At 34.2% G+C, this 21,655-nt stretch overlaps 3 protein-coding genes and 1 non-coding gene across 4 annotated transcripts; 2 read left to right on the forward strand and 2 right to left on the reverse strand.

Annotated features, from left to right (window-relative positions):
* Window positions 1-7,167: 7,167 nt before the first annotated feature.
* On the forward strand, window positions 7,168-11,875 carry LOC108211839 (VAN3-binding protein). The gene is made up of 7 exons (XM_017383546.2): window positions 7,168-7,603; window positions 7,884-8,009; window positions 10,121-10,550; window positions 10,844-11,074; window positions 11,155-11,204; window positions 11,320-11,377; window positions 11,638-11,875. Exons 1-7 carry the CDS (start codon window positions 7,253-7,255, stop codon window positions 11,853-11,855), a joined length of 1,464 nt encoding a protein of 487 aa, XP_017239035.1. The 5' UTR covers window positions 7,168-7,252; the 3' UTR covers window positions 11,856-11,875.
* TRNAF-GAA (transfer RNA phenylalanine (anticodon GAA)) lies at window positions 8,935-9,007 on the reverse strand. The gene has a single exon. It is a non-coding gene; the product is annotated as a tRNA-Phe (tRNA).
* Window positions 11,876-15,766: 3,891 nt separating the features above from the next.
* LOC108215055 (protein FAF-like, chloroplastic) lies at window positions 15,767-17,958 on the forward strand. The gene is made up of 2 exons (XM_017387386.2): window positions 15,767-15,908; window positions 16,248-17,958. The coding sequence occupies exons 1-2, from the start codon at window positions 15,791-15,793 to the stop codon at window positions 17,735-17,737; spliced, it is 1,608 nt and encodes a 535-aa protein (XP_017242875.1). The 5' UTR covers window positions 15,767-15,790; the 3' UTR covers window positions 17,738-17,958.
* A 1,093-nt stretch (window positions 17,959-19,051) lies between these two features.
* On the reverse strand, window positions 19,052-21,172 carry LOC108215056 (protein LIFEGUARD 2). The gene is made up of 4 exons (XM_017387388.2): window positions 20,787-21,172; window positions 20,520-20,633; window positions 19,516-19,673; window positions 19,052-19,407 (listed from the first exon to the last, which is right to left on the reverse strand). Exons 1-4 carry the CDS (start codon window positions 21,037-21,039, stop codon window positions 19,201-19,203), a joined length of 732 nt encoding a protein of 243 aa, XP_017242877.1. The 5' UTR covers window positions 21,040-21,172; the 3' UTR covers window positions 19,052-19,200.
* Between the last annotated feature and the right edge of the window lie 483 nt (window positions 21,173-21,655).

Below are 21,655 nucleotides of genomic sequence, written 5' to 3' on the forward strand. Positions count from 1 at the left end.
TATTAAGAAGAAATAACATATTCCAAATTAATTTTAAATTTCTCAGAAAGAAACTGAACACAAAATTTTCATTGATTATACTACTAAAAAGTTTTAATTTAAAGGCTCTATTGATTCAGGATTAAGAAAAATGAGAGAGAAAACTCAGATGAAAATTAAGAAAAATGAGGGAGAATATTTGTCAAAAAAGAAAAAAAAATGGGAATAAAAAATCATTTATTTATAATAGTTGTTAAGTTGCACGAGTTGTGCTGTGTTACCGGTCCCCACTCCCCCTATAAATATATAGTATAATAGAATTCCACTTCATCTTTTTCAAATCACACACACTATGAAATCTATATTCAATTTTTTGGCACGCTCGTTGTCTCCACTCGCACCGCACCGCACCTCTCACCGAACACTCTCTCTCCCGTCGCAACGCCGCGCACTGTACATTCTCTCTACACCTCATCTCTCGCCGAACACTCTCTCTACCGCCGCAACGCCGTGCACTGTACGCGCTCTCTCTCTCTGGATGTATATATATATGTTATAATCGGCCAGTAGTACTATGTCCTTTGAGCTGCGATCGTTTATATTCATGTCTTGTTGTTTTCGCATTCATTTCCTCCTAAAAAGCTTAGAATGTCTTTATTTTTCCTATTCGAAATAGCATCCGGTTATTGTGTCTTTAAATGCCTACATTTGGATGAAATCTGGAATAATATAGAACTGGTTCGCGAATCTTTGGATGAAATTGATAGCTTCTCCAGATTTGTTAAACGCTCTGCTTATCAGGGGTTACAATCAACCGAAGATGCTCTGGTTGAACTTAATGCCATATCTGAATATTAGGTTGCTAATTTTGATACATGAACTTTAAGTTGGCTAATTTTTGTACAGTTAGCTGGTTTTAGACTATATTAAGTTGCTAATTTTGATGCAGGAACTATAATATCCGCCTCAAATTACTGAATTTTTTGAAGTCAAACTATAATATCTGCCCCAAATTACTGGAACTTTAAGTTGTCAAACTTTGGAGTTGACAACTGTAGATATTAATTAACTAAAATTTATATCCTAAAATATAACAAAACAAAAATAGAATTACCATTTCATAACATTATCTGCAACACTAGTAATTTGATGTTTTTTCTCATAATCTAATACTCGTTCTTTTACTCAGAAAATTAGTGAAAAATAATTATCATGTACTCTTCTTTCACTTAGAAAACGAGTGCAAGCTAGTTATATACATTCAACATTGTAATAATGTATATATGCTAAAAAATAGAATTACCGTTCATATGGATTACCGTTTCACATTGATCGTGTGATTGTGTTTCAAATTGACCAATGTCACTTCCCATTCTTCAATTTTTCCCAATTAACAACGTACATCCGTGCAGTACAATTCGTTCTACTAGCAGAATCCCTATTTCTCCTCCTTTTTTGAACATCCGTATCTTCATCCAAGGACTTAGGTACTAATCGACCACCCTTTCGACATATATATAAACGCGAACAAATTTCTCTAATATTCACACGCCTATGTGTGGTTCTAATTATCACCTCAAAACCAACACGTCTACCATAATCTCTATAAAACATCTCCACTTCATCTAAACTATCGAACAATTGACCAACACAAGGACAAAAATGTGGATGTGATTTAATTTAGGGATAAAAATGTGGGCCTGAGATTAAATCTCATATCTCACGTTAGTTGGGGTTCTCATTTGAGTACTTGCCTATATATATATATACATCAAATAGTTTCATAAATATAACTAGTGAGCTTATATTTATTTCTTATGGAATATTTATTTAATATATCTATAATTTAATGTCAGTATTTTGCAATTTAAAGGTTAAATATTAATAATATATTTTTATACTATATAATTTTTCATAAAGAGTATGATTAATTTATTTTATTTTATTTTCCTGACAAAAAATATAAAATCTTTTGTTAATGTTATTTGTTTAGTATGATATTATGAATATTTTCTTATTTGTGTGTTTAACCAAAGTTCCCGCTTTGGTTGGACATTATATTTTTACATAATTGTCTCATATTTTTTTTATAAGTTCTAATATTCTTATTTGTTTAATAAGATATTATGTTTTTTGTCAGGAATTATATGTCATAATTTGATATATTTTTCCCATAATATACACTTTTTCTACTTAAATTATTATTCTTATACTTTTCTTTGCTTGCTTTGATTTTTAGGATCATGGAAAGAGAATTCGTGAATTTTCTTTATTCAAAATTTAAAATCTTATTAACTAAACGTCCAGAGATATCTTTGCGTATGTTTCGGTTAGATAATAAACTTTGTTCAATGAAAAGAATCCTGATGCGGCTATTGTATCTATGATATAACTCATTTACGAGTATGTAGATCCTGACAAAAAAAATAATACCGGGTCGAATATCGATACGAGTGGGAATGGTTCGCATTCAGTTAGATTTGAATACTAGATATTAGATTTTAGATTTAAATTTGAATTCAGTTAGATTAACCCTTAACACTGCAATATCCAATCACTAGTCGTGCTCCGACAATTGTTATTTAGAAAAGTACATATGTATATTATCCAGTGTTGTAAAAAGCGAGAATCGGACTTAATCGGTGAAGTCACTGAACATGAATTAATCGGAGATTTAATCAGTTCGGTGAGCTACGGAATAGGGATTAATTGGTGACTAATCGTGATTAATCACCGATTTTTAGAACAGAGATTTTATCTAGTCCCATTTGTTGCAAGAAGAAAATAAATAAAACGAATGGCTAATTCACCGGGAAAATGTTACAATTGTGAAGCAAAACTGCAAAAGGGAGAAACAAACCAAGAAAGCAACAAAGGGCTTTAAAGAGTAAAAGCCTGCCCCTAAATATTCCCTTGTGTCTCCTGTTTAAAGCCTATTTCTCGGTTCAGAGAAATGGACCCTCAATACTCTGAATCTATAAAAAAACACACGACAAATACAAATTAGACGAGATCAAAAAGATAGTGATGACCAGCGATGACGTCTCCAAGCACGCCTATATTGCCTTTCGTTTTCATTTTTCCGAAAGTAATTTGTTTTTTTGCCGAAGCTGAAAAATTGAGTGACATGATGTGTGTGCGCAGGTCCCGTATGTGTTAGCTTGTTCTACATCCAATGTGGAAGCGAAGTCCTGAAGGTGTGTGTTCGACGAGTAACGGAACATGAATAAGATGCGTAATGAGTAAGATTATGAAATTGTTTTACGTTATTCGGGAAGCGGAATGACAAGTCGAGAATGTATTTTAAATGAAGTAAACATATTTGATCCGACGTGCAAGTGAGAATCGAGATTGTTCAATGATTTCACATATTTTTCATAATTAACAAAAGTACAGAGATATATGTGTGCAGGTAAATTGTTGAATTAGTATTTCACGTATTTTCGATAAATAACGGAAATATGTGTGACAATAAGCTTTGTAAGGGGGAACTGATGTTGTTGAATTATTTCACATATTTTTGTTAAATAACAAAAATATGTGTGTGAAGTGAAATTATTGAATTAATATTTCACATATTTTGAAAAACGGAAGGATAGTCCAAAGAACATACTTTTGAAAAGTAGCAGAAATATAGCAAGTTGATTTTAAAAAATTACTTGCCTTTCCGATCAACACAATGCAAGTAAATTTATGACAAGAAATGTAACCGAACCGAAATATATTTCAAGTTCTCGGCTCAATTTATACCTCAATTCAAAACTCTAAAATGGATACTCAATAATCCTTACAAAAGTTTGGACAACAATGTAGTATACACAAGCAATGTGAGTACGTAAAAGAGAGGATAGGACAAAAGTCAAAACTACCTGATTAGTAGTCTGCTGCTCAAAAAACAGAGATGAAAAGAGCTTACTCTGATTCTGCATTTTTGTTGTAAGGTCTTAGTTTTAACACAGTCATGGTCGGGTAATGACAGTGCCAATTCTACAACCTTGAGACAATGGAGAGACATTTACAAGTCCCTGCAGAATTTTGTAATTATGTGATTGCTTTTATTTTTACAAACTTTGCAGGTATAATCCTCATCAGATTATGGGGTCCTTGATACTCCCTCCGTCCCTCCCATTTCTTATCGTTTGGGTTGGGCACGGAAGTTAAGAAATATGTATAAAGTAGTGGAAAATAGAAAAAAAAATGGGTGAAGTGGTAGGACCCATTGATTTTTAATGTATAAGAAGAAGATAGTGGAGTAAAAGTAGTGTGAAAAGGAAAGAAAAGTGGAGAAGTGGTGGGACCCATTGATTAATTTGGGTAAGTTTTGAAATGTAAAGAAATGGATGAGACATCCCAAAAAGGAAAGTGTAAAGAAATGGGAGGGACGGAGGGAGTATAATTTAAAAACAGGGTTTGTTACTTATAATTTATAAATGAGAAATTAGTTATAAGTGGATAGTATTTTTGATACTTACAATTTATTTGGTATAAAAATAAATTGTTATATATAATCTTTTAAAACGGCCCTCTATATTATTGTAAAATTAAAATTTTAAAAATAAAAATAAGTCACAAAAGAAAACATAGGAGCCGTTTGGTTGGAAACAAATTAAGACTTACAGTGTTCGGTAAAAAAATAAAAGTTTGAGAGAAAAACTAGCATTTATAACTACGTTTTTGTTTTTTTACATAAACGAGTTGAAAAAAAAAAAGAAATCAACTTCTCTGGAGAAGAAGCGCTTTTATCCGATCTCAGAATTTTATTGTATAATTCATTCAGTCGAGTTTAAAGTTTAAGATGTCCGATTCGGAACCTACATTGGTTCTCGAAACGTAATGTGCAAGAACATTACACTGTAGTGAGAATACAATGATTAATGCTCTGCATGTTTCATGATTCTTTAATAGCTAGTACAAAGAAATATTACTTCGAATCTATCTCCTGTGACAATATATATCTACACAGATCAGATCGCTGAGCTATACGATTATTAACTGATTAAAGTAGATATTCATCATAGATAAAAGTATGATGCTTAATTTGTTCGGTGCACAATTTGGACCCTGGTATAAAATTTGAGCATTTCGTTCATAATTAATACTCCCTCCGTCCCTCGGAATTGTATACATATGGATTGGGCACGGAGATTAAGAAAAATATATAAAGTAGAAAGAAATAGAAAGAAAAGTGAGTAAGAGCATCTCCAATGGTGCTCCTAAATCATTCCTAGTGAGTTGTGAGTTAGTACATTGAATAACGTGTGAGCTCCAATGCTACTCTTTATAGTTGCTCTTAACTCATATTTTATTATTATTTGTGAGAAAAGTTGGAGAGAGAAGTGAATAAGAATAGAAGGAAGTGATTTTTTTATTCAATAAAAATAAGTTAGGAGCACCTAGATGCTCTTTAAAAGAAAGGAGAGAGATGAAGCTCTTAAATTTTTAAAGAGCTATTAGGAGCCCATTGAAGCTCTAATTTTTCATATCCTCCTTACTTTTAAAGTTAAGAGCTTGTTTGAGGAGCCCATTGGAGTTGCTCTAAAGTAGTGGAACTCATCAATATATAATTGATAAATTTGGAAAAGTAGTTGAAAGTAGTGGGTGGGTGAGATTTTTATATTATAAAACTTGACTATTTTGTGAAAGTTTTGAAATGTATAGAATTGAGTGGGACATCCAAAAAAGGAAAGTGTATAGAATTAAATGGGACGGAGGGAGTAACTCTTATTTAATTCTGGCAAAAAAAATAACTCTTATTTACAAAAATCAAACTTTAAAATTCAATATGTTTTTTTTTTCTGAAATGTTGAATTAATAAATTAGTATTCTGAAATGTGAACCGATGATTGACCGCGAGACCCTCTAGGCTAAGAGTATTTCCAAGAGACTCTTTGTTTAGGCTCCTAACTTGAGATTTAAGGAGAAAGAGCTAACTTGAGATTTAAGGAGAAAGAGGCAAAATGTTGCTCCAAGAGACTCTTAAGCGGCTCTTAAATCACTAAGAGTCTCTTGTTTCTCTCTCCTCAAAGTTAAGAGCCACCACATGGCTCCTAACTTATTTTTTCACAATAAAAAAATCCTTCCCTCCAATTCACCACCATCTTTCCCTTTCTTTTGTTCCACTTCCCTCTCCTTTTGTTTTGTTTCCCAATATAGTAGAGCCCAATATGAATAAAATATGAAATAGAGAAGAGATATAGAGAGTATGGTCGGAGTGTACGCTCTTAACTTTGTACTAAATTGCTAATAGTCACATTGTTTATATTATATTTAGGAGCCAATAAAGAGTCTCTTGGACATGCTCTAAGTGAGTAAGGTACTGTTTGGGGTTGCTGTTGCAGACAGCAACAGCAGCTTTTTGCTGAAAAGCAGGTGAAAAACTGTTTGGTAAATCGAAAAGCAGCTTTTCTGAACAGCAGCTTTTAGCTGAAAAGCTGCGGTTAGAAAAAGCAGGTCCTCCCATGCTTTTGGAAAAAGCTGCTTTTCAGCTTTTGCAGAATGCTGTTATAAATTTCATTATAAAACCTCACCAAAAACATTATTTTTTTTATATTATAACTCAAAATAAGTAAATATCAAAAAATTACCAAACAGTTATCTGATTTCTACAACAGCACTTCTTTTACCAGCACTTTTTCTGACAGCACAGCAATTTTTAACAGCACTCCCAAACAGACCCTAAGTCATTATCCGTACTTTAGAGATCTAGGAGTTTTTTGATTTAATTTAAAAAATAATATTTATTACTTATCAATAAGAATATATCTATAAGTGACAACTAATTTTTAATTTATATATTTAGATTATTTTTTGTATTTACAAATTATCGGGGATAAAAATTATTAATATAATAATAAATATTATAATTTTTTTATAATTTTTTAAAATCAAATATTCAAATATAAAAACAAAACACTAAAAAAGCTGACATTTTCATTCCTCTGTCTCACATTCGTATTTGTAAGTCTGAAAACTTAAAAATCTTTAATACAAAATTTTCGTTCACCTCTATATCGAACATTATTAACATAAAATATCTGCTTTCTCTATAATGTGAAAAACAAATAGAGTAGCTGTCATTTATATTATAAAATTTAAAAAAATAAAATATTGAATAACATATTCAGAAAATGTTTAAAAAAATATGTAGACACTACACGTCTACAACTAAAAACCCCTTACAAAAACCCCTGCCAAGCGCCATCTTTCTTTTAAAAAGCCAAACCAACAAATTACCAAAACAAACCAACTCAACTCTCTTTTCTACCCAAGCAACATGGAAAGCAAGAGGCCGGACCGTACACTTTCCGGCGAAGTTCAGCTGCCGGAAAGCCCACTAGAGCCCATGCAGTTCTTGTCAAGATCATGGAGCCCCTCAGCTTTTCAAATCTCTAAAACCCTAGTGGGTCCCACCACCCCAAAGCTTGTACTTCAACAAAAACCCAGCACTTCTTCAAAATGTGCTAATGCCTCTTCTTCCGGTGCTAATTCCGGCGCAAAAACCGATGAAGTACTTATTTCCGGTGGCTTTCAGCCCGAAGAGTCCGCTCTACTTTCCGGCAACACGTTTTCGTTTGCTTCTTCCGCAACTTCTCAACTTGTTCTTGAACGCATTATGTGCCAATCCGTATGTTCCGTCTAATCACACAAATTTAAATACTCACGCACACTCGGAAACGTGTTCAATAACTTCTCAACTTGTTCTTGAACCCATCCTTTTAATTACATAAATTTAAATACTCACATATACTTGTAAATATATTTGAGAACTTCTCAAACTTGTTTTTCAACGCATTATATGTTATATTCGGTTTAGTTACATAAATTTAAATATTCACGCACACTTGTAAACGTGTTTGAGAAACCGAAACTCGGCCTAACGAAAAATGTGACAACTATAATTGCAGGAAGTATCGCCATTAACCTCTGGGAGGCTATCTCACAGCAGTGGACCATTAAATGCTTCCCTCACTGAAGACACGTCCGATGGCCAACCGATTTCGCCGTCTGACGAGTACGAGGATGTTGTTAAGGTACATGCACATACGTAAATCGTACTATCAACCTACTCACTCCGTTTCAAAATATTAGTCCAATTTTAAATTTAATTACATAATTCAAACCAATTCTCCTATATTTGTAAGATTATCTGATTAATATGCTTTAAAATACATGTTCAAAAGTCGTCATATAACGTCATTATATTGGTTCGTACGTACTTTCATGTCGTGTACAAAATTGTCGGATTTACGGAAATGAAGACATCGGTAGATGTCGATGTAGATGGTAGGGGTCACGTATTTTAGAAGATTTGACATTAATAAGAGTATGGGACTAGTTTTAATTTTTTCCAGCTTTTCTCTGTTTTCACTAACAAGAAAAAAGCAAAAGTAAAGAAAAGAAGAAAGAGATGGAAATGCTTTCGTAGATCTCAATGGAAACTTTTTGACTTGACATCGATTTGCTTTATTATAGAAGTACGTCTATACTGATCTAGAGATATACATTGGTGTCTAATCATATGACCGCATTTTACGACATATGAATCCCTAGCCTAGCACTATTTTGCAATACTTAACTTGCCACCAGACACCAGTAGCTAGATGCTTCTCACTGCTCTTAAAAACCTAAGAATCAGAGTTTTATCGGGTCGGTTTTAATTGAATAGTCGGTTGGAGGTCTTTCGGGTCGGTTTTAGTTGAATAGTCGGTTGGAGTTCTATTAGGTCGGTTTGAATTGAGTACTCGATTGGATACTAGAAAATTGAAAATTACTCGATTGAAATTTTATCGAGGTGATTTTAATTGAATACTCGGTTGAATATTAGGATATTGAAAATGAGTACTCGATTTTTAAAGATTTAATATTAAGTATAACCAATTTCAATTTTAAAGCTGTTAAAAAAAAAAAACGAAAACCAGGGACCTCAGCGCCTGATGTTGTAAATCAGAAAACAAATGCGGTGAACGTGGATCGAACACGTGACCTTCAGATCTTCAGTCTGACGCTCTCCCAACTGAGCTATCCCCGCACATATTACTAAATTCGCTTTCTAAATATAAATTTTATGCTATGATTTACTGTCTACTGTGATCAATTCAACTTGAGCAATGCACTCATATTTTTTCAGTTTTTGTATTGTACTAGTTCTCATAAGCCAAATCTACATATGATTAAAAGTATTTGTTCAAAATATGCCAAAACAATCACAAATTTAAGTTACACTTTTTATACAACTTCAGAAGAGTAATTTTTTGCATTGGGGTCTGGGCTGGTGAATAGAAATGACATGCTGAAAAGATAGGTTGAGTGTACAAGTGAGTAACAGTTTCCTTCTGAGCTTTGACCCCTTTCCTTTTATTACTCTTACTTGACACTCAGTTTTTACCTTGTATAGTAGTGAAAAACTGAAAATACACAAATTTACCTGGTTGCAGAGTCAGATGATCATTATATTATTCCAATATTTAGTACAATTATTTTGTTGTAGTATGGTCGTAAAAATCGAGAATCGGAGGTGTTGATTAGGGATTAATCAGATTATCGGGGATTAATGAGAATGATTAATCGGATTAAATATTGAATATCTTACAATAGTATAATAATATTTAATATATTAGTTTAATTTACTATATAACATACCATTTGAGAAAATTTATAGTGATAATCACATTTTTAAATCGAATCGGGAAGGTACCTTGTAGGGGATTAATCCGCCGAATCAGAGATTTTTGAACCATGTGTTGTAGTAATAAATGCTTTAAGGTGTAGATTGAAACAGTCCATTTAAAGGGATGATAGGATTTGATTAGGTTTGCGTATATCTGACTCTCGTCGTGTACTATAAGCTGAATAACTTGATAAAATATGCAGATATCTAATCCGGCATAACTTACTCCAAGTGGAATGAAATGAGTTTAGTTTGGTTCAGATGTAGTGATCAGTTTGTAGTAATTCAGTGAATAAATAAGGCGATTTTTAAGTGGTGTAATTTTAGAACTAAATTGCAAAGGATAAAATATAAATTTGTTGGTAGAATACCAGAATCAATTGTTGCATTTAGATTTTATTGAATTCTCTATTTTGAGTATAATTCGAACCTGTCATCTGTGGTTTCTGAATGCGAACTACTGTATATGTTCAGTTTTTGAGAGCAAACAACACACTACAGCCCCTATTTGCAGCCAGTCGCAATTGTTATGCGACAAGTGGCAGCAACACTCCAGGCGGAAAGACAGTTGGGAGGTGGCTAAAGGAGAGAAGAGAAAAGAAGAAAGAAGATACGAGAGCTCATAATGCGCAGCTTCATGCAGCTGTCTCAGTAGCTGGAGTAGCTGCTGCTGTGGCAGCCATCGCAGCAGCCACAGCCGCCGCTTCAGCTTCTGGAAAGGATGAACAGATGGCGAAGACTGACATGGCTGTAGCTTCAGCGGCTACATTAGTTGCTGCACAATGTGTGGAGGCTGCTGAGTCGATGGGAGCTGAGCGCGATCATCTCACAGCCGCGGTTAACTCTGCAGTTAATGTGAAATCGCATGGGGATATATTGACTCTTACAGCTGCAGCCGCCACTGGTGAGTACATTGCTAATTTTAAGACATGTACTCCCCCGGCCCAAAATAAGAGTTACTTTGACTTTTTATTTTTTCCTGAATAAAAATATAGATGTTAAATTTTTATTTAGAAAAAGAAAATTTGAAAAATAGTATATAGGAGTATGTGTTTTTTACACCTCAAATTACGTGTAGAAAGTCAAAACGACTCTTATTATGGGACAGAGGGAGTATTATGTATAGTTGTTGAACTTCTTGAGAAGATATATCGCGTGTTGTTAATAAACTGATAATAAATGTTCACTCTTCTGCAGCTTTACGCGGGGCAGCTACGTTAAAGGCAAGAGCGCTGAAGGAAGTTTGGAATATTGCAGCCGTGATTCCAATAGATAAAGGGCTTGGAATGGGGGTAGGCCAGACTGAACAGAATGGTATTGTTAATGGCCACTACCGCGAGGAGCTTTTACCAGAAGAGAATTTTCTAGGTGTCTGTAATCAAGAACTCCTTGCCAGAGGAACTGAGCTTCTCAAACGCACTCGCAATGGTAGAGAACAACATGATGTATATTCAGCTTCTCCGTATCATTTCTTTTCTTTTAACATAACCGAATATTGCTGCCTGCAGGTGATCTTCACTGGAAAATTGTTTCCATTTACATTCACAGATCTGGACAGGTAAATAATTTACAACTGGCGTACAATGTTGTTAAAATCTGTTTGATTTCAGAACATTCTCAAGACTAGCCCTTTTTCCTAACAAGTTGCAATAATTCGGCAATTTAAATTGCAGGTGATGCTGAAGATGAAGAGTAAACATGTCGCATCAACCATAACGAAAAAGAAAAAAAGTTAGTCCATTGTCTTAAAATTCTAAAAAAAATAAAATTCCTTGTTTACTTCTGTTGAAGTACATTCCATTTAGTGGCGGAAACATGAAATGTGCTGGGAAAAGGGAAATTTAGTAAATCACAGGCTATTTCTACTGAACTCAATCCAAGCCTAAATATATGCTAAGCTAAACAACTACATCCTGTATATTTATCAAATGCACCGGAGAGGATAATTAATTAAAACTACAGAAATTTTTATCTGACAATTTGCCTTGCAGATATCGTGTTGGAGGTGTGCAAGAACATGCCAGCATGGCCAGGAAGACACTTACTCGAGGGTGGAGAGCAGCGGCGCTATTTTGGACTAAGGACAACGATAAGAGGGGTCGTGGAATTCGAGTGCAGGAGCAAGAGAGAATATGATATGTGGACTCAAGGGGCGTCAAGACTTCTCTCCATCGCATCCGAGGCTAAGAAAAATGTATGCAGAACCTAAATATCAAAACATCCATCCCCTGTAACAAAAAAAATTATGTTCATCAGGTTTGAAGATCAGTAGGCCTTCAGATATATTAATATGAACCAACAGCTTTTAACTAGTGTTATTTAGTTATCACTTATTCTACAGAGTCCTTGGTCACAATGCTCTCTCAAGGTAATCTGGTAATTATTCATGTAATATTCAGAGTTTTTATCAAATTACATGATTATTATTGTTAGGCTTCATAATCTTTAGTTTCTTAAACAGTCTTTCAACTCTGTTAAACTAAACAATTTTAAATTAAACTATACGATTTTTGGTCACTATACTACCCAACTTACAGTGCAGTTATATTCAGCCATACCCAACTTACAATGCAGTTATATTGAGCCGAGACCCGAATGTTTCGGGACAACATAGAATAAACTAAACTCATACCTTGATTCGTGCTCTGTGGACAGTCGAGGTTTTCAAATATTTTATCTATATTACTAATTTTTACGAATAAGGTGATACTGTCAATAATTTTATTCAAATTAATTAAAAAATATAAGTCAAAATTAATTGACATCTATAAATAACTTTTATTTGAATTGTCCGAATACCCGTATATTCTATGGAAGTATGGATCAAAATCTCCCAAATAATTTTATGTTTTCTAACAGTGTTTCCTTTGACTAAAATTCAATGTATATGGTAAACATCAGTTGGTAATGTTAAGCTTTAAAGATTTTTCATTATTATAAAAATATACTTACTCCATATCAAAATAATAATTTTGTTTTGATTTAACTTGGTCAAATTATTCAAATTTTGACCAATAACTACATATATTGTAGTTACTCTATGTCACTATCCCAACAGGTTCATTACGTTATTTTTTGACAAGTTACTTTTTGACACCCGTTTTGAGGATCTATAAAATATAGTTCCATAATTTATTTTTTAATTTTTTTCCTGAACAAAAGTTCGACGTTCAAATTTCTATTCGAAAATAAATAAATTAAAAAAAATATTATTAAGTTATATTTTATAAAAGTATCAAAATACGTGCAAACAATAAACGTAAACAACCTTCTCGGACGGAGGGATATTTAACAAAACTTAACACACACAATTTAAATTTCTGGTAATTAGATTTGTAACTTACATGTAGTGAAAAGATTCTGATAAAAGAATAGTTCAAAAACCAAGAGCATCTCCAACGGCGTTGGCTATAATCGTTAGCTAAATGGAATCTGTAAGACATTATCTAAAATTTGGTGAACATGTAAGACATTTTGCTTCGATGGTATTTGCTATATTGGTTGGTTATAATTTAAAAATAGTATGTTATTAATATTTTAGATTGTTAAATAGAATATATCAGTTCAATATGGTAATAAATGATGTGCAAACTTTCGACAGATTTCCTTACAGACCTGTAGAGGTTCGACAAATTTAGTCATTCATAGGAGGTTGGCTAAATTTATAGACAACAGCTGAGCGTGGTTGGAGTTGAGTTTTTCGAGTTGTTGACTAAAATTTTCTATTTTAAGTATGCCAACTCATATTTTAGCCAAGGATTTTCAATGGTCGGAGATACTCTAAATTTGGACCAATTCTATTATTGGAGCTTTTATATTCGTTTACTATGCACCCTCTTGCATATAAAAATTGGTGGATGGAAATGAAGTTTTGAGTTATGTCATGTCCTCCATTCCTGTGCTGTAGTCCCTCTCATTATTCCTTCCCCATAAACTTTTATTCCACAAATTGGCCCACACTTGGGCATTCTGATTTCTGAACCAGTGAACCCTCAAATTCTTCATCGATTTTCGTTGTTGTAATAGATATATTTGTTTTTTGTAATTTTAAAATTTTTCTTCGGACTAATTAATATTTTAGGTACAATATGTACAGTCCGACTTGATAAAAGAAAACCTGTTTAGTCAAAATAAAAGGCAAAACCTTATTAAATCAGAAATTTTTAGACAAGGTTGAAAATGACCTCAACCAATACGGCCGTTCGCCTACATGCAGGGACGGAACCAGAAATTTGAGTTGGGGTGGGCTTCAAATGAATGACGAACAAAAATCTACTTTTATTCATATTAGGAACCGAAAAAAAATGAGAGCTAATGAATCTACTTTCTATTTTTTGAATCTACTTGATTATATTAATGCTGGACTTAGTTGATAGTAGGCTTGGGCTTGCTTAACACATAAATTACATAATATACATAGCTACTAAACTTTTTTTAAAAAATTACCCTGGGCTTAAGCCTAGGGAAGCCTTTCTATGCTTCCGTCTCTGCCTACATGCAAAGGACTCGTAGATGATTTTTTTTTTGATTTTTTCAAAAATATTTAAATTATAAATTTTATATTTAAAAATATAGTACCATCATAAATACAATCTCAATTGCAAGTTCAACTGGTTTTGCAATCTTATATGCAATAGGACTGAAAATATCCTTGGAAGAAAACAGACTTGAGGCTACAATTTTCTCCTTCTGATCTATTTTCTTTTAAGCTAGGCGGTACTCGGTAGAGTTATTCATAAATTTTTCATTTTCTTAAGACCGAATAACTAACGGCCATTAAATTTTCTGAATCGAATTTCAATAATTCCCATGAACTTAAAAAGCAGTTTTTGTGTATTTGCTTTCTGTCGTATATCGCAATTCACAGGTAGCAATTGTCACTATCATTTCTGGAAAATTCCATGGATCCTCTTTGCTGCTGATTCCGTTGATGCCTAGTTCTTTGTCCTCGTGTTTAAAAATTGTGCACACACCGTCATACAGTTTGATCAACTTTATTTTTGAGAAATAAAAATTTACTTTGATAAAAAAATAAATATAAATCTATTTTTTTAATTAAATCATGAATATAAAAAATATAATAAATTATACCTTTTTCTAAAAGTAAACCTTTAAATTTGAAAAGAATATTTTGTCCAAACATATCTATTATCATCCTCAATTCCGCATAGCTGGGATTAAAATGCAGCTGAGACCAGAGCCTTCTGGAGAATAATTTGGGATTATGCCTCTTAGACTAGAGCATGTCGTATAAGTGCGGTTTGCGATTAAAATGCAGCTGAGACGAGAGCCTCTTGGAGAAGAATTTGCGATTATGCCTCCTGGACCACAGTCTGTCACATAAGTGCGATTTACTTTGATTCACGTGGTTTGCAGGCTATTACTTGAACTCGTGGACTCCAGTGCGCACCCAAAAAGTAGCTGCTGCGAGTTTTTATGTTAAAAAAAAAAGGCAGCTGAGACGAATCTTGGAAATCACTAACTTTTACGTATCATTCTGGACATAAAATAATTTTCTTACAAATTTTTGACGAAATTCATTTCACGTTCGTTACAGATATTTTACTGCCCACCCACTGACGTACAACGTTGATAGTTGACAGTTGACACTAGTTTAAGCCTTAACATATTCTTCTTTGTTCGATACCCTGCCCACCAATTTCACAAAAGATATTTCACCTAGTTCAGTCCATGTTCATCATTATCCTCTTATCGTTACACGTACTATTCATGTACACATGTTCTGCTCCTCTGATATTACACGTAATATCATGTGAGAATTCAGGATTTTAGCTAAAACATCATAAATTTCACTATTAAACATTTAAACTTTATATTAAAATTTAAATATATACATATATATATAATTTATTATACAGTTATCTGATTTTTCTAACAATAATATTTTTTCCCGACAAGTTTTCTAACCGCACATCAATTTTTAACAATCAGACACTCCCATACACATATTCCTTTTTTTACGGATTAACAATGAAGCCCACTATACAAACAAAATATTCTTATCATTATGACTTGTGAGAAAATGAATAAAGTAGACTGGTACCAATTAAATGGTGGGAATAAATAACAAAAATATCATTTTTAGAAAGGTTGCGTGCCTATGCGAGTCCCACTCCCACCCACATGCACTCTGAGCTCCTACAAATACATCCGAGCTCCTCAGTTTCATTTAGGCTTATCGATCATCGATTGCCTCTTCTCAAACTACCCCATCAATATATCGCACCCTTGCTCATTCAAAGTAAGTTTCGTTCTAACACCAACTTAGATAAATGTATATGCACGTTCATTATCTTTCTTCAAGCACAGTTATCTATCTATTTTTCTTAACTATTTATGCTTATGTCTTATAAACGAGTATAAGAGAATAAAACCCATCACTTGAACTATCCAATTGTTATTTATCTATCTTGTTATGTCCCGAGGTGAATGAGAGTCGAACCGAAGATAAAACCCGTCATTTGGGCTAATCCAATCACGCTCAGTTATTATCTATCTATTAATCTATCTTGTTATATAACTTTCCATGCATATCCTACAAGTTATCTGCAAAAATTAAGATAATTTAACCTGTGTGCAGCAAAAGAAGTATTGTTCCTTTCACTTGTGAAGATGTCTAGCGTAGCTTGTGAAAGGAACTTACCGCTAAAAATTGAAGAGGAGAAGCAAGGGATAGTCTCCGTGCTTGGATCCTACTCTCAGGTACCGAAACCACCTGCTTCTGCTGCTGCCTCCTTTCGGAGAACTCTTTCTGCAGACATGTCTTCGAAGAAATGGTTAGCTGAAAATGGCTTCAACAAACCTCCGGCAATGAAAAGGAACTCCTCCTCTGCACAGCTTTCGTTTATTTCAGCTATTGATCATCGGTCTTCTTCATCTGAGGAAGAAGAGGAAGAACTTGATTGTAAAAAATATGAAAGAATTCCTAAACAAGATTTGTGGAGTTCTATTGTATCACAGAAAAAGACGGAGGAGCTCCCACCTCCTTATGTTCATCATCTTCTGAAGAAATCTTCGAGCTCCCTGTCTTTGGAAAGTCTTGAGATATGCACTGAAGGTCTTGGATCAGAAACCGGCTCTGACAAGGTCACCTTAGACACTGGCTCTGACAAGGCTGAAGAATCATTAGAACCACTGGCACAGCAAGAGAGTGAAATATCACAGAACTCATACCTGGAAGAAACAACAGAAGTTGTCAAGTACAATTATCCAGCAATTTCTAACAAGAAGCTGCAGCCTAAATCTTTCCCACCTCCCATCCCTTCACTTGCAGGTGGTACTGAGGGAGCATCTGTTCAGATGCATTCTCAGCGTCAGAATGGTCGATTGGTCCTTAAAGCTGTTTCAAGTCCTTCAACCAAGAAACTCAAATCACACCGCCAAGATGGCCGCCTTCTCCTCACATTTATTCAGCCTCCTAAAGGTCAACAGCATGTTCAACAACCTGACAGTGAAAAAGCAGTCTTATTTGATGAAGAGGAGTACATGATAGAAGACAACCTTCAGAAGCTGTTGAACTCGCAGGATGCAGATGATATCAAGGGACATGATTACGAAATAACTAATGATAATGAAGAAGGAATTAATGAATTACGGGACAATGTCACTAAACAAGAAGTTCCTAAACTTGCAAGGGGGGTGATAAACATTCACAGGTCAGCTTTGATGATGAAGAAAATGATGGGAATGGAAAACCAGAACCCAACATGGTCTCAAAAATTCCACAATGCAGCAGTCGAAACTGAAACAGAGAATGAAGAAGAAAAAGGCACAAAATTACCACAATCTCTCCCACCACTACCTCGCACAACAAGGTCCATGCCTACCACACCACCACCGGCAGCCTCCTTCAATGCTTACGAGTATTTCTGGAGGATCAAACCTGCAGCTTCAGGCCTCAAGAACCCCTATACCCATTGTTCAACCCTAAAAAAGAACACTTTCAACAACACTCCTGCTCCCAGTAAGCCAAAACCATACGAGCAACAAGAATTGCCTGCATTGAGGACCTGTAGGAAAGCAAGGAGGTCTCTTCTAAGCTGGGATGGATATTGCATCGCGACAACCTAAACTAACTGTTGATCCCATCTATTTTTACTATTCGATCCCTACCCAATATAGCCACCTTCACTAGTAAAGTAAAAAGACGAAGGTTGTGAAGCTTAAATAAATATCCAATGATCAAGGATATGTACTACAATTCTGCTCAGAACGTTCAAGAAACTAATAGAGTTACCCAGTCTATAATAACAGTAATTTTTCATGGTTAACAAAGAGAAATCTTCACGCCATCTTTCTCAAGGTTACCAGACCCCATCTTTTTCAAGCTCAAGACAGAAATCTTCCTGCCTTGTGTCAACAGAAGTATATCAACATAAGCAATTGTGATTAAAATCCTATTAACTAACTAATCACCCAAACTATACAGCGCAGCATTATATTTAAAAATTTCTATATAAACCTACAGCTTATCTGCTACATTTAAAGAAGTTGAAATCAATTGGTACGTGTCAAGTAATACAAGTACACAACCTGCGGAAAGTAAGCACACCAAAGCTTTACTTGTACGTGTTGAAATCTAGGTATTTTAGACTGCAAAATCTTATTACTATCAGAATAGTTGATGATTCAAAAATTTGTTCCATAGAAAATCACTACTGGTACTCACTTATTGTTTTCATAAAATTAGCATAAAATTAGATCTGATACTCAAAACTAAATCCACTTCAAAAATATGACAAGTAGAAGCGGAACACGGATAAGAAAGTAGCATATGAAAACCAGAAGCGAATTAAGCAAGTAGCATGTCAACCCAGCAGCTAGCAAACATCAAGAGAAGTAATCTATCAGCAAGTCAGCAAGACATCCCAGTTCAGTAAGATGAGATCATTCAGTATCAATCATCAAAACCAAATTAAACACAAGACAAGTAATCTATCAGCAAGTCCGCAAGACATCCCAGTTTAGTAAGATGAGATCATTCAGTATCAGTCATCAAAACCAAATTAAACAAAAAAGGTACATTTCCGCACATAGTATATCGCATCATATTGCAATAGCATCAAATTTACCTTCAGAGATTACTATCAACCACATCTCCAGTATGGTAAACACCGACAACACAAAATGTTTCCCAACCCTTACCCACCCAAGCAACATTTAGGAAGAAGTACAGACGTCCTGTATATCCAACTTGGCAAACATGAACACAGATGTTCACTAACCCCACCTAAGCAACATCCACAACAATGGTAAGAATAAAAATCACCCGCGTCTTCACATATTAGCTTATGGGGGATGCATGATAGTTCAAATACACACCTATAGGAAGTAGAGCCAAAAGTAAGTAGCATTTGTAACAACTGAAAAGATTATGGAAAAAAATTAAATGAACAACAAAATTTTTTACTTCATTCAGATGCACAGGTAGTCTAAATACAAATACATGTATAACAAGTACAACTTACATTCACAATGTTTTTTTACTAAAATAGTAGCAAAGAAAGAGACTACAACACTTTGACAAATGACATCTAATTGTCAGCAGCTCTAAAAACAGTAAGCAGCGAAAGAAAGAGGTTGATGATGTCCAAATACAGTGAGACTGAAGCCCAGATGTAATCATCATAAGTATAGCGCTTGATTAGGTTATCTGTATCGTAGACAATGTATCCACAAAATATAACTGAAGCTAGACAACCATAGATCATCTCTGAAATCCTCCCGAGGGGGAAGAATATCTGAAATTACAAATAAACAGAATCCAACAGACAAATTCAGAATTAACAAAATAAAATTAACTACGAAAAGTCGGTGCATAAAAAAAAGCATAAACACAAAGGTCAAACCTGAATGAAGCTGAAAACCATAAGGACAATAATGGCACCAAAGAGGAATGGACCTAAGAAATTGAAGTCATATCCCCTCTTTGCCGCCCAAAAAGTGTACAGTGTAAGACTCACTACCACCACAGCTGTTAAGATAACAGCTTCCAAGATCACCTTTCCTGTACCAAATTTCAATGAACTAAGTTCTAAGATCAAATGATGAGTTTAAAAGATGAAGCATCACGTAATGACATTGGTAATTAAGCAGTACAAAATAAAAGGGGTATTAGACTCGTCAATGAGGAAAACTACAGCCAATCAAGCTAAGACAGTAATTCTCAAATCACCCTCAGCATCAACAATTACATTTGTTTATTTGCCCTTTGATTGTGCCAAGTAGTAGGATAGTTGTGATCATCCACTTACTAATTTTGGCTGGTCATTTAACTAATTAAACAATTTTTGCAACATCTTTCGAGCACTATGAAGTTTATTTACCATATGTTTTTTGCCATTTCTGCAAGACTAGAGGTAATACAAAGAGCACATTTGTCTATATTCTAACTGCTACTACAATCTACATTAAATACTTATTCCGCCTATCAAACAAAATCAAATTACAAGGATCCACAAGCAACACGTGTACTTCACAAGACTAATCATTTGAACTCAAAAAACCGGGAAACAAAACCTAACGCACAGTTCCGCACAATTACTTTATCTACTCATTAGTACAATACACAAACACCTGCAAAACGTATATTCTAACTGCTACCAGAATCAACATTAAATACTTATCCGCCTATCAAACACAATCAAAGTAAAACGATCCACAAGCAACACGTTTACTTCACAAGACTAATCATATCACATTTAAACTCAAAAAAAACCGCGAAACAAAACGTAAAGCACAATTACTCCATCAACTAATTAGTACAATACACAAACTAAACAACTTCAAATTCACATCATGTAATAACAAAACAAATCTCTAACCACACGTATAAGAATAAAGACAAACATACCGCTTGTATAAGCACAAGTCAATCCAATAGCACCCGCAATAGCAACCGTAAACACTCCGAGAAGTATGAAATTCACCGGATGCTTCTGATAATAATACGATAACGGACACAAAACTACAACAACAAAAAAACACAATTTCAAACTAATACTCAAAAATCAGATTATTAAATAATCCTCGCAGAAACAGAATTAAATAATTTCAAAAAAAAACAGTATATTTCTCGCGATTTTTTCGCTAAAATGTGTTCTTCGCAGATAAAACGTACCGATGAAGGGAGTGATGATAAGAAGTATATAGAAGAACAATCCAGCGCCAGTTGTAGTGAAGAAAGTTGAAATTGGCTTGACGGAGACGACAATAGCGCCGATAATCACGGTGAGAAGTAACTGGAACGCGACGATCGAGTATATTTTGCGGATGAAGTTCCACCGGAGCTCCGGCGACTCGAGCATCATCGGATAGAGAGGCTGAGTTGCGCCTGATTCGACGTCGTTTTTGCCGAAAGTTCGCTGCCACATCTTGTTGAGTTTGTTAGGGAATTACACACACGAATACACACAGCAATGGTGTTGTGGAATGTGATTTATAGACTTGGGAATTGGACATTAAATGACAGTTTCTAGAGCTCTCTGGCTCCCTCCATATGTTTCATATTATTTGACTATTTGTGTAATTAATAAACTGAATAATACACGTAGGCATCCATGTCAGCTTTTACATTGGCAGAAAAAGTGGAATATTTCCTTGGATGCTTTTTGAGGTTTGAAGACCAATCGGAGTCAATTGAGTGGTTAAAATATTATTAAACCCGTTTGTTGAAGATTTTAAAAAGTGGCAAAAAAAAAAAAAAGTTATTTTAAAATTATTATAACTACATGATAATATATATTTGGTAAATTTTTTATAAAAATTTATACGTATAGTTATAAATTTTTAAAATGTGATGGTTATAATCATGTTGATCCTTGGCAGTCGTTGGTTTATTAGCTGTTGGATGTATATCCAGCGGATTATAACAATTTTTTTATATGCCTAGCGTTTTTTTGTCTAGCGTTTTTTAACCGCTAAACGTAATAGAATTATCCAATCTAGCAGTTAAAAAGCGCTAAATATACTAAAATTTTGTTATAATCT

This window comes from Daucus carota, chromosome 3 (genome assembly GCF_001625215.2).
Source record: "Daucus carota subsp. sativus chromosome 3, DH1 v3.0, whole genome shotgun sequence".
Taxonomy (NCBI): Eukaryota; Viridiplantae; Streptophyta; class Magnoliopsida; order Apiales; family Apiaceae; genus Daucus; species Daucus carota.